The following is a 19,780-nucleotide window of genomic DNA, read 5'->3' as shown; positions in this document are numbered from 1 at the left end:
CTATTCATATTTTGTTACCATTATATGTACATATATGTTACAAACATGTCACTTACACTCATTTATACACGATCTGTACAAGGTTTTTGCTTTCTGCACTGCTACTATGTCTTCAGTTTTGGGTTCTTGAAGGACATCTGAAATCAAAAATTTAGTAACATGCATCAACATAATGGTTGATTTTTAGCTCTCATTAACATTCAACATAGGTCTAATCAAAAATAATCTTTCCCTCTCCTCTTGGAAATCTTGAGGAAAATCCAGCCAAAATTCCTAGAACAGAAATAGGGTTTATCCCTCTAGCTAAGATATATGTAAGACTTTGTGGGTGGACTGATAGTGTGTGTGTGTGTGTGTGTGTGTGTGTTTGTGCGTGCATGTGTGTACGCACATCCTCTTCTCAGCCACAGGTACCAGTTATTAGTTTTTAAAGTTCAGATAAAAAACAAGACAAATAGTGGGAAAGAATTTGGGACTTAGTGTGGATAATCCTCTTTATGTCTAGAGGATAATTAACTTTGTGTGAATGTGCTATGGATGATTCAAAGAAATTGTTCTCCCTATATAGGCATTAAAACATGGAAAAATCCCATTTTTCCTACAAACAACTTCTAAAAGAGAAGAGACCTAGGGATAGATGAAGATAAAGTGCACATATTCTCCACTTTTATGGAAGACAAGATTTGGTGAATTTATTAGCAACTTTTTAACACAGCATAGGGCTGAGAAGGGAGTCAGTAGAAATGGTTTGGTAGCAACCATTAAACAATACTCTTCTATAAAATGACATGAACACACAACACCGCTTAGGTTGAAGAGCTTTAGGTCTTGTGTATATAAAATTAAGGCAGGAATGTTAAGATATGCCAACACATCCATTTTGGTGTCTACTAGCCTCAGAGTAACTCAGTGGAGGTCTGCAGATCCTGGAAGAAATTATCAACTCTAATATTTTGCAAAATTTCTTATAAGGGCCAGCAGCTACATCTTTTCAAAATAGATGTAAGAGGAAAATTTTTTAATTCACAGACACAGTCAACACTAACCTTTCAAAATGACTTCTAGCTCATCTCTTAAAATGTCAAAATTACTGTATCGGGAACTGGTCTCGGGAATGACGTTGCGTTTCAACCAGCCTCCACAAGCATACTTGAAGAAGTCTGTACATGGCTCAACAGAGGCATCCATATTCTGAATCAGTCGAGCAGCTGCAAGACCAGAGAAAGAACCAAGTGCAATGAAAGATGTATTGCTTAAGTTGGCTGGAAAGGGAAAGAGAGGCTCCTTCTTCGTGTCAGCTGGATAGATGTTCTTTTCTTGTATTTATAAAATAGTCTATTCTGATAGCATCATGACTATATCTGTCTGTAGTCTCTTTCCCCTTTACTATCATAGTGGTTTCATTTTATTTCTGAGTAGCATGAGTCCTTCATCCTAAGTTCTCTCTTTAATGTGTCTTCCTGCACCCGGCTCCCAGTAAGTGAATTTCTTGCTACTTACTATTTCAAGGGAAAAAAAGAGTTGTAGGCCTGCTTTGTTGTTGCCATCTTGGTGTACAGTTAACATAATGTTATTTTTTCACTCTGGAAACTTTTAGTTGCTGTTTGCTTTTCAGGGTGTGGTGACTTTCAGAATATCCCTGAAACTCTAAAGGATGCAAGTCTGACTGCTAATCGATATTTACTGGCTCAGTAAGGACCTAAGGCCAGTTAGTAGTCTTTGTATTTTGCTTACAGTTCTCCAGATTTGTATTACATTTTTATGTATTTATGTGTGTGTGTGTGTGTGTGTGTGTACACAGGTGGCCAGGTTGGTGCGGCGGAACCTTTACCCACTGAGCTATCTCTGGAGTTTTACAAATTTTTGCAATTAAAATTCATGCCCGATTTGTATTTGTTTATGTAGAGTCTGTTATAATATCGGTTGTGAGGTTGTGAGAGCACTGAAGTTCACTCTTATGTCTTTGGAAACTGTGGTGAAAGCACAGGGTATTTACAGTGTGTAAGACACATACTTTTAGGTTCTATAACTGGTAAAATATGCATTTTTACATTCTGAAGACTAGAGTGAGTCACAAGGCTCATTTACACCACACTTGGAGTAGAGCACATGATCTCCTCCCCTGCATTCCTTCACGCTTTCCTTCTCATAGTAAGCTGAACTGTTTTGTGGTATAAACAAAGGAGCATTGAGAATTCATCTGTATAAGCAGAGTATATGTACTCAAGTGAGCTTCTGAAAGTACTTCACTTTCAGAACCAATTGATTAACTAATTAGTTAATTAATGAATAACTCCAAACAATCCCTGAGCTGTGTGAATTTTTTGATCTTGGTATGGTAAAATTAGTTCTGCAGCTGAGTTCAGTCCCCTAATTCTAACCATCTTTTGGATATTTGCTTGCTGAATACCTCATGTAGAATTTTTAAACCTCTTTTGAATTAACCCCAAATCAGTCATCTCCCCACCTCTATGCTATATGTGCTACATGTGATATATATGCTATATATGATAATTAGCATAGACTCTAGGGATTGAGTTATTGTGTAAAGCTGTATTTCTTCCACCTATTTGCTAACTATAATCCTTTAGCATGTTTTCTGATACCTCTTTTCCATGTTTGTGTATACCCAGCTTCCATCTTCCTTTCATGCTGATTCATTCATTCCATTTGCTTTCTCTTAGACATCCTGCTCATTTTTCGGATTATATCCCCTACAGGTCCTTTGGCACTAGCCACAACATTACTCAAAATGTCAGTGGCTTGTCGTTTCTCGGGTTAAATGACAAACTCTTTAGCTTGGTCTTGAAGCCATCCTTTTCCCATTACCCTATCTAGATTTTTATTTGCCCCGGTTCCCCCAAGACAAGCTTACTCTATGTGTCTGAATACTTGCATGATTCCCAGCACTGAGCCTTTGCTTCTGCCCTTCTCATCCCACATTTAGGATCCCCCGTTTCTTTTCAGTTTCTACAACTCAAGGCTTAGAACCCATTGCACTTCTTCCCTAAAGTTTTGTGACTTCAACCTATAAGGAGACCACCTCTCTCTAAACTCCTCTGAGCTTACTGTGTCACTCAGGGTTTGGTGTTCAGGGTCTGAAGCTTCTCTGTGTTTCTCACTGTGGACACATTCTCTCTGCCCAAGTATTTTACTGATGTCATTAATCTTTTGGTTCGACCATCAACTGACTCCTTTTAATGGAGTACAATTATTTACTAGGTCTGAGTCCTCCTCTCCCACCAGTCATCTCAGTTCCTGTTTAACTGTCTCCATAGCCATTCTATCTGTTCTGTGTCAACTCTTCATTCCATGACAGGCCATGTTCTTTTCCCCAAGCCTTGACCCTAGCCCCATCCACTGTAGTCCATCCTGTATTCTATAACCAGATCAATGTTCTCAAAACATTTCAGCTTTGTGTTTCCCAGCCAAGGTTTCAATGCAGCCTTTTACATTCATGAAACAACAAAAACAAAACAAGCACAATAACAAAACCTCGCATGGATTCCATAGCATTGTTTAACCTGGTGGAGCTCATGAAGTTTCCTCACATGGACCATCTGGCCAAGTCAAAGCAGTTTCTGCTGGGAAGCAGCTCCGGTTTCTGCTTCTGGAACTTTGACCTGGTTGTTCCAGCCCTGTTGTTAGCTGCTACTATATCTTTTGCATTTTTTTTTTACCCTTTGAAATTCCAGGCCTTTTAAAAGCCCAGTTCAAATCTTCTACCTTTAAAAAAAAAATTCCCCACAATCCCCAGGAGAGCTTATGTTGGAACAAATTTCATTTCTCCCAAGAAGGTAGTATTCTCACGGAGTCAAAACACTGTTCACTCAAGACTCATCGGGAAGAATTCTAGATCAGAAAACCTTAAAATGGTAGAGAAGAAAAATATTTTTGGTGCTTTGAAGAAAATCAAGATATGATTGCAAGAGAAAGTGAATCAACACCTCCTATAAGTAGATGAAAAATCCCAGAAATGTGGATTCTAGCACACTAAATGACGAGCTTCTAGAACTAAACTCAGCACAAGCTTTGGAGCTTTTGTGGCTTTCAGAATTGAAAGCAGTTGGGGAGGAGTCTACTCCTTCTCTCTCAGGGAAGTGGTTGGCTTATGTGAACACCACAGCACTGTACAGACTACTGCGAAGTTGTAAAGAAGTAATGAGCTTGCACAATGAACAGTGGGAGTAGTAGGTAAAGCTTATTGCTTACTTAGAATACCACATACTCCATCGAACACTTTGAATAAATATGACAATGTTGGTTGAAATTCTGTTTCCTGAGACCAAAAACTTCAGTCCTTGTGTGCATGTGAACTTCTCACACATCCCCATTAAGGGAAATCGATTAATATTCACTCTCAGGCGAGCGTTTTGTTTTGTTTTGCTTTGCTTTGTTTTTCTAATTTTAGAGTCCTCACTAGCCCTAAGAAACAGCATTCAGAGACAAGCAGAGAGCTGAGAATAGGCTAGCTCCATCCACTGCTACTTGGTAAATCCCATTGACCAGAGATCTCTCTGAGTATCAGTGCTTCTAATCACTTCAAAGAAAGTTCTGTTCTGTTGGATATTTGGGGGCCATAGGCCAAGGCAAGTCACAGGCTAACACTTTTAAGCTAAGTCTTTGATGAACCTCCCTTTATTCTCTTAACATAGGCTGGCTCTCATTTTGTACCTTATCCTCTGGACCTCGTCTGTCCTGACTTTTCTTTGAAGTCAGCAGTAGCTATGTGGGTAGAAGGGCCACAGGAAACATGACAACTGTCAAACTGGCTGCAACTGTCTTTCTGTTTTGGGCTGTGTTTTGGATTGCTGGGTGTCCACAAACAGCCACACCCCCGTTCTTCAGATGGCTCATTAAGCATCAGTTTCTGACTTCTGAATAAACAACTGTGTTTTAAAGTCAAACAAAATTATTTACCTCTATCAGTAAGCATAAAAAGGCAAATGTATTGATACAGAATGTAGTTGAGCTGGTGTAAAGTGGGGGGAAATTGCTACAATGGAAAAAGACCTATGTAAAAGCCCAGAAAGTCTAGGAGGATAGAGGCCATAAAACTTATTATGGTTATATCTATGGGGAGGGGGTGTGGGTGTGTTTAATTTTGTATTATTTGCTTATCTTTATTTCCCAATTTGTATTAGATGAATATGCATTCGTTACCCTTGCAATAATGAAAAAGTTAATTTTTAAAATAGTCACATAAAGAAAAGCAAAGTAATCTTCCATTAATAATGAGCTTATTTCTTATAAGTGACAATTCTGAATGTTCTGGGCTGATAAATGACACACGATTTTTTTTTTCCTAACTAATCTTCTTGTAACATTCTCCCAACTTATTTGACTCGGGGAATTTAAAAACAAGCTCAGCCAGCATCTGGGAAGTCATTAATTACTGTATTCATTACGGAGGACGCATTATGTGGCCTGGAGATGGAATATAAGCTAAGAAAACATTTTGGTCTTTAAGAGACTTGCTCTGAATTTGAAAGTTCTGCTGCTATTTAGTTGTAAATGATTAAGTAATTTTCACAACAGTAGCAGCTAGTAGATGTTAGAGAAGGGGTGAGAGAGAGGGAAAGGGAGAGTAAGATGAGGAAAGGGGGATGTGGAGGGAGAGAGAGAGAGGGAGGGAGAGGGGGGGGGGGAGAGACTGAATGAAAGCTTTTCATGGCCCAGAAGGTTGGCCATGTGATTAGCAGAGCCCAACCTTAGACAGGAAAAGCAGGAAAAGTAGGAAAGTGCTTTTTTTCTGTCTTCCATCATCTCTCCCATTCTGTGTCTCAAGCATGGCTTCTTGTATCTCCATGCCTCACACAGCAGGCTGGTTTTGCACTTTATGCAGCACAAATTGTGCTGTGTTAAGCATCACCTCTCTTTATTAACAGCCAAGAGACACTTTGGTTGGCATCTCAGGAGGATGCTTGGCCATCCAGAAGAAAGTTGGGTACAACATTCTAGCAGTCTTTCAGACATGGTTGTATATGGTGGGGTTTCTGTTAAAAGACAATGCTGGGGACTCTGCTTCACCTATCTTAAGAAGAGAAAGTGCTAGGGATGTGGCTCAATGGCTAAGCTCTTGTCCAGTGAGATACTCTAACTCCAATATGGCATGAAAGGTGAGCGCAGTCTTTGGCCTAACTTTGAATGCCATGTCACATGGCCTCTCCTTTTCTATCTGTTCTCTGCTTTCTAAGAATACTAATAGTGTGCTAATTAAAATTAGGATTTAGGGCACTAGAAATAACAAATATTTTAATGTTTATATATGAACATTTCCTAGATGACAGTTTTCTGGTCCTGAATGTATGCACAAGTTTTAAAAGCAACTCCCACATTTGTCTCATGCTCCTGGGGCAAGTGTCAGTGAGAGAAAGGAAGCCAAAAACCAGGGTGATTGTAGTAGCAGCAGATGAATACTGCACACAGCATGGCAGTACTTCTTCATAGGATTCATTTTTTAAACTCGATTCCTACCTAGCAGGTCATCGATTCTTTCCCAAAAGAATGGAGAAAAAAATCCTTTGTAATTTCAAAGCAAATATGGGTGATTCTTGTTATTGATGGGGGTTCTGATGCATAAAAACCAATACTGAATTTGTGTAGAATGAATCATAGACCTTAGAGAACATAGTCAGGTGAGACGAACCTACACTTGATTTGTGTGTTTCTATGCACAGAACTCACTAAGTATATACCATTCGTCCCTGACATGGCACTAAAGGCCTGGACAAAGACCCTTGGTTAAGGTCTGCTCATTTGGCTCAGTGAGGATGGATGTGAAGAGACATGGAAAATTCTTCTATTTTCCACACATCTAGGCATATCTGTGATGAAGCCCGAGTTGTTGATTTGGGGGTTAAAAATAAATTTTAGTGACAAGGCAAATTATCAAACATGGAGTTCCCAAATAGTGAAGATATTGGATTTTTTTGGGGGGGAAAACCTTTATGAAAATGAGGAAATGAGCAACATAAACAACACCTAGTATATGCAACATTTATTTCTCAATTACTATGTCAATTTACAAAACTTTCTGTCATTATGAATTAGATCAGGTATCTGTTTATAACACATACACCAAATAGACATCTCTCTTTAGTCTGTGACAAATTTTCTCCATTGACTATTCTTGTTCTGCCCTGAAGAGGGGTTTAGGGAATTGCACAGAAGCAAAAAATAAAGAAATAAATAAAAATAAAAATAAATGTGCTCAGCTTGTTCTTTTCAAATTGCTCTAAGCCTTCTGATACCTGTTCCCAAACAACATTTTGACTTTAGTATCTTAAAATAACTGAATTCTCTAAAAGTATCCAAAGGAGGTCAAAGAAAAGTTAAGACAGCCAGCAGGAGATGCTTCCTGTAAAAACTTTAAGGCATTCATTTATGACTAAACCTTTTTATCTCCATCAATAAGGGCCTTATTTACAGAAAATAAGCCTCATATTATTTATGAGGCAACTTACGCTAAGTAAAAGAAATCTCCGTTGACAACACTCTGAAGGTAATGGTGACTCCGTTCCTTCCCTGCACCTCCACCTTTGCCCTCAACCAATGCAAAGGCAGAGCTGTAGAATTTGGAAGGAACACAGAAAGCACGGGGAAATGGAAAGTGATCACCATTTAGAAGGCAACAGCATGCAAACTAGAATCTAGAGGACCATTCCTGAAAGGAAAATGACCCTAATACCAATAAGAACCAAACAGCTTTCATTACACACACCGTGGATTCTTTCACAATCAGCTTCTAATTTGTAATGAATAAAATTCCTGCCTTCAAATTGCTTTTGTGTTGCTTTGGCTGAAGAAAGACTGGAGGATGTGGAGGTACTGAATTAAACTATACACTGGTATATCTCTGAGTTCAATTACTTCTCTGAGCCACTCTTTATGCTCCAGCCCATGCAATCTAATGCTAAGCCTTACAATTGTTTAATTGGTCAGCATGGAGAAAAGTCTTCATTGGGTCTGAGACACTAAAGCTTAGTTGTTGCAGTACTTACCCAGCATGCCCAAAGCCCTAGGCTGAATCTCTAGCATCACTTAAAGCTGTTGTGGTGGCCCATGTCTGCAATCTCAGAATACATAGGCAGATCATGAGAACTAGAAGGTCAAGCTCACCTACAGCTGCACAGCAAGGACAAGGATAGCCTGGGATACAGAAGACTCTGAGAAAGATAAACTGAGCATGGCCACACAGCAATTCAAACTCTGAGGAAGATCTGTGGAAAGCCTTTGTACACAGTACAATTTACCTTGTACATCTGTGCTCTCAAGAAAGAGATCTATTTTTGATGCCCTGCCTTGAAGAGTAATTAGTCTATAGCTATACTTCATATACAGATGCTCTGTAACTTATAATAGAAGTGGATCCTGATAAATTCATCAGACATGGAAAATATAATTATGTAGCAAACACATTTAATACATCCAAGCTATGTAGCATGGTAGCTTAGTCAGAGCTGTGATCACACGGCTGCCTGGGAACTTGATGCTGCTGACCAGCATTTTGGGAAAGTGTCAGACGAGCTATCGAGCTATCACTAACCTGAGAAAAGACCAACATTCAAAGTATAAGTTCTAAAGAAGACTTATTCCTTTTATATCACTATAAAGGAAAAAGAAAAGAAGTGTAAGTTAAATGGTCATAAAGTTCTCAGATACTAATTCATATCCAGTGCATAAGATGAGTATTAGTTACCCTTCATTGCTGTGACCAAAATACCTGAGAGACATTGCTAAAGAGAACAGGATTTGTTTTGAATGAGTTTCAGGAGAGTGAGCCTGGTATGGTAGGGAAAGCATGGCAGAACAGTTCAGTTCATAGCACAGTAGAGCAGAAGCCAAGAGAAGAAGACGGCCTCTCTGGCTTCTTTATTCACCTTGTATTTTGTCTGGGAACCTAGCCCATATGAGGATGAGGCACATTCTAGGCAGGTCTTCCCCTTGAGTTACTCCTCATTGGAAACACCTCCCAACATATACCCAGAGCTGTGCCTTAACCTGTCAACTGGTAATTCTAAACCCGGCAAAATCGATAATGAAGACTTACTATATCAATACGGATATGAACACCTATACATGCTCTCGTGTACATACACACAGGCACAAGCTGGAATTCATAAACCATCAAACTTACAGACAAAAGGAGAATTAGAGGGACTTCAACAACTTTTAAATGAAATCATAATAGTAGCCAATGTTCACCAAGCACTTTCACAGAAACTTTGAAGTTTGTATTCATTTAGATTTTTACAGTAAATATAGTTTGTTATCATTGTCATATAGAAACAAACATTCTGGATATGTTATTTGCATTCCGAATCATACCACTTGTAAATGAAAAAAATGGATCAGACCCACAATCTGTATTTAAGTAGCTAATATACCTCTAATTTAAAAGAAATATATGCACAGAGGGGCTCTATGCCCAACGTCACAAAGGTGAATTGAGATGGACTGTCAGTCTAATTTGAAGGTAATGTTTTCCATATGCTGTTTTTCTGTGGTAAGTCCAGATAAAATGCATGAGTGCATACACACACACACACACACACACACACACACACACCTCAAGAGTCCTATAGAGGATTATAGAGGGAGGAAGAAAATCCAAGCTATGTTACTTAGCTAAACACTCAGATGAGTTTATTTTCTCCTAATATATGAATAGTTAGATGCAGTTTTTCACCTCATTTAGCTCTGGATTTCAGTATATTCAATTCTAATGGTCCTACAATGATAATCTGTTGTTGGTTGTCCCCCAAATAAATGAAAATCCTTAGGGTTATCTCATAGTCCATTTCGATGACTGGCTCACAGCCAAGAGATGGCCAATAGTAATTTTTCTCTAGGGATTCCATCAAAATTCCCAACCCAAATGCATGCTGATGATAACGAAAAACAGTGTGACGGCGTTACACTTAACTTGAAGTGCCATGAGTCTAAAAATAGTTTTGCTTTTCCAGGTGTAATTTGCATTTTGAATCCTAAAAGACTGCTGGCAAAAAGCTATTAGGGATAATACTGTCATTTACATGATATATCACTTAAACTAAGTTACCAAGTTTGCTTATAATGATAATGGATAACAATGTTCCTTTTAAACACTAACACTGTGAAAGGTCACGAAAAGTCTTGACTGTTCCCTTGGTAACACTTGGGTTAGATCCCAAGCTCCTAGACCCACCCATGTACCTCCTGTTTAAACAGGTTATTTTGAATCACGTGTTGGTCAAAATGACCAACAGACTTCAGTGATATGCAATTACCAAGAGGAGCTCAAAGCAGCCTGCTCTTGCATCAGTTTTTGCTAGGGAGTGGTACAAAGAGAGGTCAGGCTAGGTCACGATGCTTCTGGAATGCTGTCAAAAAGGTAAAATGGTTCTTCCCTAGTGAGTGCTATTAAAGTGCCTATCTATTAATAAGCCAAGAACTGAGGTAACATAAGACTGCTTCACTCCACACATTCTTATTTTAACTAAGTAAATAGTCCCTTTCTATTAGGGAAGACCTAGAGGATTATTCTAAAGGATTTGCCTTCTCCAAAGGAAAGGTTGCTTGCTCCTCAGGAACAGTGGACACACTCTGAAACTTTTCATTTTATCTCACCAAAATTTTGGAGTACCATCATTGACCCAATATTATTTGTCACCAAATAAACCTTGGAGGGAATAGATGCAGTCCCAAAGGTCAGAGACCTGCAGGCTTTCATCTTAAACAAGACCATTTTCTTTATATTGCAAGTGAAGGGAGCTGTAATACACTGCCTGTCATGCAGCTATGAAGGGTTTCTTGGTTAGGCTTGGGACTCATTTCCAATTCTCTAACTTACCCAATGATCAAGTGACAAGAAAATTCCTACTTTATATGTCACCTAAGGTTAGTTGCTTGTAATGTGCTCCTGGAAACAAGATAGATGTTTATGTATATGAAGGAGGAATTTGAATTGGCATTTTATGAATAAGGCAGACAGGGATAGAGGACTGTGGGTATTGAGAGCAGCCATGCTTAGCTATATTAGGGCATCCCAAGTGAGAACTCAGGAGTTTAGATTAAAGAGAACAGAAACCACATTGAGAATCATGGGGGCAGAGCAAACTGGCACAGAAGAGAGAAACCTAGGCTGGTGGAGACTTTGGGCCTAGAAACTGGCAGTTCTTCTCCATGTAAATGCTTAGGTGAAAACTCTCCCTACAATAGAAAAAATGTGGGCCCAGAAGGATGCATGACTACTGAAATTGTTTCCTCATTGGCCCAAGTCTAGCTTAAGAGGAAGAGTTAGCAAGGCAAATGAAATGACAGGGAAAAGAGATAACTACTAGCAAAGGAGATGCATCAGTTAGGAACGTGCAACCTTACAGGTTTGTGCAGAACTAAGAAACCTGATTTTCAGACAGGACTACAGGAGACTGACAATACCTCTTCCCTGTCCAACTTTGCCTGTCAGGTGCTGACAAATGACCTAGCACAGCTGAATGGCTGGGGACTTTATGCTAAGGCATCAGGGAACACGGGCATATATTACACGAAGTTCTAATAATTCTGTGCCATGTACCTTGTTAGTTGTTGAAAACAGGACGATGAGTAAGATCAAAGTTATTAAATTTACAGTTTTGTAAGTCACAAACCACACATTGTTCAACCTAAACTTCTGGGTGAAGTATATAATGTACTCTGCTATTAAAGAAGTTCTCTTCCTGGTACAGCACTCACGATATCTGAGAAATAACTCAGAATGTGTCTTGAGGTGACCCAAAAAATATTAAAACATTCGTAACTGTAAGAACACTCAGAATAAAGATTTGAATCCCACCATCCTGTACAATAAAAACTAGTCCATAATAGATACTCCAAAAAAGATCCTTTGTTCTCAGTTAACTTATCTCCATCTGCTGTTTATAAACTAAAACCCACACATAAATAAAAGATGTCAAATTGAAAATGACTTTTATGTGCTCATTTAGTTAGATAGGCACTATCTGAAATTTTTGAACTTTTTTACGTAATTAGATTTTTGTTTATTAAATAAGGCAAAATGGATTCCTCTTTTCTTTAAGGCTTTAAAATTCATAGATGTAGTAGTAGGTAGCTGATGGACTGGTAAGACCTTCAGCTTTCTCCCCTAGATTGCAGAGAAACCAATCCTTCCGAGGAATGAACAGTTCACTGTATTACATTTTTTGCCATTTATATAAATGGGGCTTGGGAGATTGTGTCAGAGCAGTCCAGTGAGATGGAATACTGGTTTAGATAGATTGTACGTGATCAAGCCTGGAAGAAACTCCTTGCTAGGAGCAACAGGAAGAAGCAGGTCACGGAGCGAGCCAAGGGCAGCTGGAAGTAAGTGGCAAACCAGCAACAGGTGTGGAGCTCTAAGGAGCCTGCAGCTCTTCAGCTTCTGGGGAAAGGTTACGAGGTGAGGAATCCAGCTACATTCAGTCTCTCGGATCAGAAAGACAGCAGAAACTCACTAGCCAGAACTGGGGAATGAGCCAGGAGTGAAGACCTCAAGGGACTAGACTAGAACCCACGGATGGGAGCAGAGGTCAAAAGCAGACCAGGCACAAGGCCGGCTGGATATGGAGACACTTAGTCACTGACCTTGGACCCAATGAGTTCCAGGCTAGAATGAGGCTGAGCTTGCCCTTAGGCCCCACATGGAGTATGGCCATAATGTCAGTTTTCCACATCTCTCCACTTGTTTTCTATGACTTTGTGTTCTTAACCTTAGTTGGTGTGTAGTATACAGAGTTTCACAACAGGTATTCTTAAAATGGGTACGTTTATTAATCTGGCTTTCAAGGTTTAGCTTGTGTCATTTCTCCTCAACATACTGTCAGAGAGTTGCTCCAGAATATGATGTACACTGTTTTCAAAAATTCACAGCTATGTGTATATTACATTATTAGAGTCAAGGAAATATAATGAAAATATATTTTTCAGTCACACATATTGTTACTATTTTGATTCTTGGCTTTCAGTTAAGATAATTTTTTAATTCCTCTATACATGTGTTTTTGGAATAATGAGCTCATTTCACTTCAGAATATTGAAGGTAGAAAAGGCATCTAAATTTCATCTGATTAAATTCACTATACCAGAAAATTAAGCCAAAGAACTTAACAGTTCTTGTGGGAAATATTTGTAAGTAATGACTTGATCACTGGTCTGATTATAAGTCTTTGGCAATTTGAGAGTTCTGTAAGAATTCCATTTGCTCTAGCAAGAGGGAAATCTTTTGAATCTGAGCTGTGCAATGCTCTACACAGTGGGAATCTGGTCTGAGCCATAGAGTGGCTCCTTGGAAGAGTGACAAATGAGAGCAAGGACTTAGAGGTGCCAAGGTCTAAGACACACAGTGGAAAGTTTGCTGATAGCTGCATCTGGGACCGAGGGAATGAAAGGCACCTAGGGATATAACTTCCTCTGACAAGTCCATGGCCCACACACTCTGGTTGTAGGACAAACAACACAAAGATCAACACAGAAAAGCCTTGCAAAGGTTCTTCCTTCAGTGGAAGACAGACATCTAGATAGCCAGAGAAGGAAAAGTAAGGTGACAAAGAGCTGAATTCCACACCACTAGACTAGGCAAAAAGAGACTGCATCTCCACCCAGGCCAGGGAAGGCTTACATATACCCAGGCTCTGCACTCAGATCCCTGAATGCCAGTGATCCGAGTGGAGTTCCTGAGGGACAGGACATCAGTCCTCTTCATCTCCTTATACATTTTATGTTTTGCTATTTTTAATTCAATTTTTAAAATTTCTATCTTACTTTATCCTTCCCCGTGTGTACGGGTCGGATATACAATTTTAGTCTATTTCTCCTTCTTTCGCTTTTATGGTCTCCTTCCTTCATATCTAATTTTGTAGGCCAGCTTTGTCCTGCCTTGATCCTGCACTGTGTTTTCTTCCCTTCTGTTTTGTATTCTTGAGAATACAAGCTCTCTCACTAGTATAGGTGGGCTTGGGGTTGTGGCCTCTCTGCCTTGGTGTCCTACTGCAAGGAATGTTTCCGCTTGTCAGATGTGAACTTGCCACTTTCTCTTCTTCCTCTTTCTTTGGCTGGAGCCGCCCCACTTCTCCCTGTCCTTACTGTTTCCCCCCTTTACTTACTTCTGTCTCCTCTATTTTTCTTTACTGCCCAAAAGCCAATTTGTAATCTCACTATGCTTATTTATGAAATGAGTGTCTTGGTATGTACTGTGCTAAGTGTTCCTTTGTTTGCCCAAAACTTTTGAGGTTAAAGGAAGTGATTGATTTCAATTGATTACTACAGGGCTATCCATCAGTTATGGTTGCTTCTGGGTTTAGTATTCTATTCTCATGGATTAGAATTAATCTAATTCCCAGAATTTACTCATGAAGATGGCTATATTACCAGAAGAGTTACAGAGTCAGTGTCGCCCCCATCAAAATTAAGGTTAGTCATCACAGAAATGGGAAAAAAATCCAAAAACTTTGAACAGCTGAAGCAATCCTGAGCAAAAATGAACAGTGCTAGAGGTTTTACAGTGTCACAAAAACATAAACTCATTTTATAACAGAGTGACAGTCACAAAACCAGCATAGCACTAGCACAGGGACAGACATACAGACTAATTGAATGGGATAGACCACCTGGCTACAAATTCACACAGCTACAATTCCCCAGCTGTTAACAAAGGTGCCCAAAATATGCATTGGAAAACAGATAAATCAACAAATAGTTCACAGAGAAAAATGAAAACAGCTAGATCCTCTCTTTCACACTGCCCAAAAGTTAGCTCACAGTGGGCCAAAGACCTTACTGGAAGGCCTGCTAGTCTGAAGTTGTTAAAGGGAAACACTAAGATGAGGCACAAACAATGACTTTCGAGAAAGAACTTCAGTAGCTCAGAGAATAATTCCAATAATTTACAAATGGGATTATGTGACCAAGGAAGCCTCTGAAGAACAGAAGCAATGACTGCATGGGGAAATCTTTGCCAGGTACACATCTGACAGAGAATTGATATCTTAAACTATAAAGTGCTCAACAAAACAATCTAATAAATAATAGATAAATGAAAGAACCAGACAAACAGTTCTCAAACAGTAAAGTACAAATGGCCAATAAATATATAAAATCCTTATCTCGTAGCTGCAAGCAGCTCCAATCAAAAGGATATTGAGACTCCATCTCTTTCCATCAGGATGGCTATTATTATTTTTAAATTAATTAATTCACTTTCCATCCCAATGTCAATCCCCATTCTCTTGCTACCCCACCCCCCGAAGCTCCTCCCCACCCCTTCTCCTCTGAGAAGGGGAACCCTCCTGAGGATCATTCCTCCTCCCCCAGAACATTAATCACTGCCTAACTAGGGGCATCCTCTTTCACTGAGGCCAGATAAGATGGCCCAGTTAGGGGAATGGGATCCACAAGCAGGCAACAAATTCAGGAACAGCCACACTCTAGTTGGGGTCTTGCATGAAGACCAACCTGCATATCTTCTACCTGTGAGTGGAGTCAGGGGCTAGACCCAGTCCATGATCACTCTTTGTTTGGTGGTTCAGTTCCTGAGAGCCCTAAGGGTCCAAGTTAGTTGACTCTTTTAGTCTTCCTATGGAGTCCCTATCCTCTTAGGATTCTGCCTACCAGATACACAGGGACAAAGATAGAGCAGAGATGGAGGGAACTGCCAACCAATCACTGGCCCAACTTCAGACCCATCACATGGGCAAGCACCAACCCAATCCCTGACACTATTCATGGTACTCCGTTATGCTTGCAGACAGGATCCTGGCATAACTGTTCTCTGAAAGGCTCCACTCAGCAGCTGACTAAGACATATACAGACATCCACAGTCAAACAGTGAATGAAGCTCAAGGGGTCTAATGGAAGAATCAGGGTAACCATTATTTAAAAAAAAAATGCTGGTGAGAATCCAGGAAAAAAGACTTTTCCAGTATCTTATCCAGTGCTGAAGGGGGTGTAAATCAACACAAACACAATGGCAATTATCCTAGATGTCCTAATATACTAAAAAACATAAGTATCATATATTTCAGGTATGCCAGTCCTGAAAATATATCCTAATGGATTTAAATTAGCACTGGACATTGAAACCTGAACATCCATATGTAGCGGAGTACCATTTACAATAGCCAATACAGAATCAGCCTAGGTTTCCACCAAGAGAGGCCTGGATACAGAAATACAATTGGGTTTTATCCAGCCACAAAGAACAAGGAAATGATGGTGTTTGCTAGTCGTTCCCTGATAATTCATTTCAGCAGGCTTCCTGATCATCTAGCCAGCACAGTGACTCTGACCCCTTCATTACCTTCATGGCTAAAATACTGTAATCAGACTCCTGGGGTGGGGAATGGAGGGAAGCAATCAGACTTCTGAAATGCAACAACTGTTTGTTTTTTAAATTCTGAAGAATGATCATGCCTCTGAGAAATGTTTAAACAAACACTTTAATAACTTTCTGATTAATTTTGAACTTTTATCTGGAGTATAGAAAGATACATTTAAATGAATCATTAATAATTCTATTATCACAGAGTCCCATAACAATATATGCCACGCAGTAGGCCTGCCAGCATCCTCCCTGGACATGCTGTTTATGCTTTTGAGAGATATCATCACCTACTGCAGTAACATGTGAACCAAACTCCTAATCTGTGTGAACGGATCACGTGGCCTGTCCTGTGATTCCCAAACCCCAATCTCAGTCAGCTAAAGTTTCCCTCCCTTCAGAAAAGTGGCACCCACAAACCCACTCCTAGATGGACGAAGGTCTAGCCCAAGAGAGGAAAGAGAAACAGAAAAGCATTTCTGGAGGCAGCTTCTCCAAGAAGATATGAGGGCGAGAAGCTTTAAAGTCTGTGCCTAGAAGGAAGGCTCTTTCTAGTTCTCTGGCTTAAGCAAAATGGCTTCCCTTGGAGCTCTCCTGTCTGTGCTCTACCCTACTCAGTACTCAGTGTCAACAGGCAAAACTAGCATTCTATTATCACTGTGCCCAATCTGAGTCAGCACACTACAGCACTTATTAAGGTTTCTGCCACTCAATCATCTCAGCCTCACCTGCTTTATCTGTCATCTCCTGACTCCTGAGACATTCATCTCTGCTTATTAAAGGCTTTGGCACCCTCCTCGAAGTCTGCTTGTCCACACCTGTCTTCACAGGTGGCATTGGGGATGTGTGAACCACTGCTATGATCCAGCTAAGAATTTCTTGCATCTCTGAACACTCCCAACTGTCTGTCACCTTTACTCCACATTATCCTGTTTTCTCAGCATCCTGACGTGATGGTCTGCCTTTTCTAGGGTTCTGCTCACTTTACATTCACTACAGCTTGCTGTGAGGACAGATTTGTCCTCTATATACAAAACTGTGAAGTGGTGATCACTCTGTTTCCTATGCTTCCAGCTCCATGTGTGCACTCATTCGAACCATCATTGACTCCAACATCCAGTAAGAGAGGAAGAACAGAGGAAGAGAAGACTCCTTTGTCTAAGAGGTCTGCTGGCCACATTACCCCCAGAACACTTTTGCTTGCCTATAGAGATCACCATTTCTGCATCTTCCACCAGGATCCCTGACTTCATTCTCTCTGTTTTCTTATTATCCTACTCTGGCTCTCGGCTGTGTTTAATCCTATTCTGTAGTCACTTCAATCTTGACATCTGCATTTCCATTTGCTTGAGTGACTTCTCACCTGAATGACTCCAATACTGAATTTTCAATTTCTTTTGAAAGAGTTTCTTTTCATTTCCAAACATGTTGCTTTATATGATGTCATTCTGGGCTATCTCCTTCCTGGAATCTCAGCCATATTACCCATGGGCTAATGACTTTATCTTCAGCCCCAACATCCTTGAACCTCACTACACAAACAAAATACAAGTACCTCAAATTTAAATGGCCTCAAGGCAAATTCTTGCCTACAGTCTGCCCTACCTATTTATACATTCTTCCTTGGGTATGGTGGCTTGGTGGGTGGTTTCACCTATTATCCAGTCTTCCAAGTCAAATGCTTACATAACGTTTTCTTTACTTCTTTTTTACTACCTCACCTGTTCATCTGAACACTATGTCTAATGAACTCTACAAAATGCCCAATTTTATGCATTAATATATGTGAATATTGTAATCTCAGAACTAGGCAACCATAATCCTCATCGAGATCAGTACAAGAGGCTTAGTTCCTTTCCCTAGCCATTCTTCTTTTATAATAAAATATACAGTGATCCTGCAGCATCCAGGATCACATCACATCACATGTCTTGTTTAAACTTATCCTTCTCCGATTTTCCATTGCTGTAGAAAGGAATTCTAACTACTTTAAAATGGATTACACAGCACAGATGATGCTCACCTCACTACGGATTACACAACACAGTTGATGCTCACCTCACTTGTCAATGTCTACATTCAACACTTCCCCATTTGTCACCACCTCAGCTCCTCATACACATCCTTTCTAATGTAGTCTTACATGCATCCTCACAGTGCCACAGTCTTGCCATATTCCCCATCATAGTCTGCTGTGTTAGCCCTCCATATGACTTTGACTTTGCTGGTCTGATCAAGCTCTTCCTCAATGAAAATCCATTCCCTGCTCTAGGTAAATTTTTACCTTCACATTAATAACATAATAGGATGTATCTTCTTTGAAAAGTACAAATGTCTAGGCAATTCCTATGTGTGCTAGTATCTATGTATCTAAGTATGTAATATCTATGTAAGTTACTTTTCCTCCTAACAGAAAGAACACTAAACTGGAAAGACAATATTGTGACTATATGGGCATGTCTTAAAAGCTTCTCAAATTATTCTACTAAGGTGCTGTAGTAGTTGGAAATCATGACTTCTTTATTGCTTTTCAGACTTCTTGGCACAGAATTTGCTAAAATCACAACTGCAAATTCAGCAAGGTTTGGGTATGAGCATTTCTGAAAGTTCCCAGCTGATGCTGATATTCCTTGTACAAACACCATACTCGAAAAAGGGATTCAGTCATTGTCCTCCTGCTTCAGCCCTCTGCATCACTTACTTTTAAACTTTAATCAGAGGTGAAGGAAGAGCAAGTCTTAAGGTCCAGCATGGATAAGCACAAAATAGCTGGGTTTTCTAATGAGGATGGCCATTGGGAGGCTCTTTTGGGTTATTTTTTTCTTCCTTTTTCTTTTACAGAAGAAGGATATCAGTGCTCATTTCTGAGTGAGCTCATTTTAACCTGGCCAATGCGTACACTGTCCTCCCCTATATAAGTAAGACTATGGCCAGCAAAGAAAATATCAAGAAAGGATAAAACATCTTTAATAGTATCCAAAATTAGTCTCTCTTTTTTTCTCTGGGGTTTTATGTGAGTTTGTTGTTGAGTATGTGTTTCTACTGTCATAACATTTATTTAAAAATAGTTTTATTTGATTCTTCAATGAAAATATTTAAATGTCACATTTGTTATATATCTGAAATAAGATGGTAAATAGAATATACCTGAGCTTATACCCATGGTGCGGCTCCCTCAGAAGATGAGCAGTATGAAATGAGCTGTCACTTGTCTTTGCTGTAAAGCTGTAAAACGAGGCCTTTCTAATTCCAGTTTTGCAGATAAGGAAAATGAAATGCAGAAAACCTAAAATGACTTAATTAAGATCACCCACCAATAACACAGGATGTGGCCAGAACTTACATACAAGCTCTCTGATGCTAAAAGTTTCTTAGTGGAAAAAGAAGGCAGGAAGCTATCAGATGACTGAGCTTCAATTATTCATGACGCTTTTAAAATGAAGTTT

The 19,780-nt window shown here is 39.6% G+C and overlaps 1 protein-coding gene across 5 annotated transcripts in view; it reads right to left on the bottom strand.

Annotated features, from left to right (window-relative positions):
- Positions 1 to 19,780, bottom strand: part of Mme (membrane metallo endopeptidase) — an 88,503-nt gene that overhangs the window by 55,792 nt on the left and 12,931 nt on the right. For all 5 annotated transcript variants that reach the window (NM_001357335.1, NM_001289462.1, NM_008604.4 and 2 more), the window contains exons 4-5: positions 1,047 to 1,208; positions 57 to 137 (exon numbers count right to left, since the gene is read on the bottom strand). In NM_001357335.1, coding sequence (NP_001344264.1) covers positions 57 to 137; positions 1,047 to 1,208 — 243 coding nt within the window. The remainder of the gene's footprint in view (positions 1 to 56; positions 138 to 1,046; positions 1,209 to 19,780) is intronic.

This window comes from Mus musculus, chromosome 3 (assembly GCF_000001635.26).
Source record: "Mus musculus strain C57BL/6J chromosome 3, GRCm38.p6 C57BL/6J".
Classification (NCBI taxonomy): Eukaryota; Metazoa; Chordata; class Mammalia; order Rodentia; family Muridae; genus Mus; species Mus musculus.
This window is presented reverse-complemented; position numbering and strand designations above follow the sequence as displayed.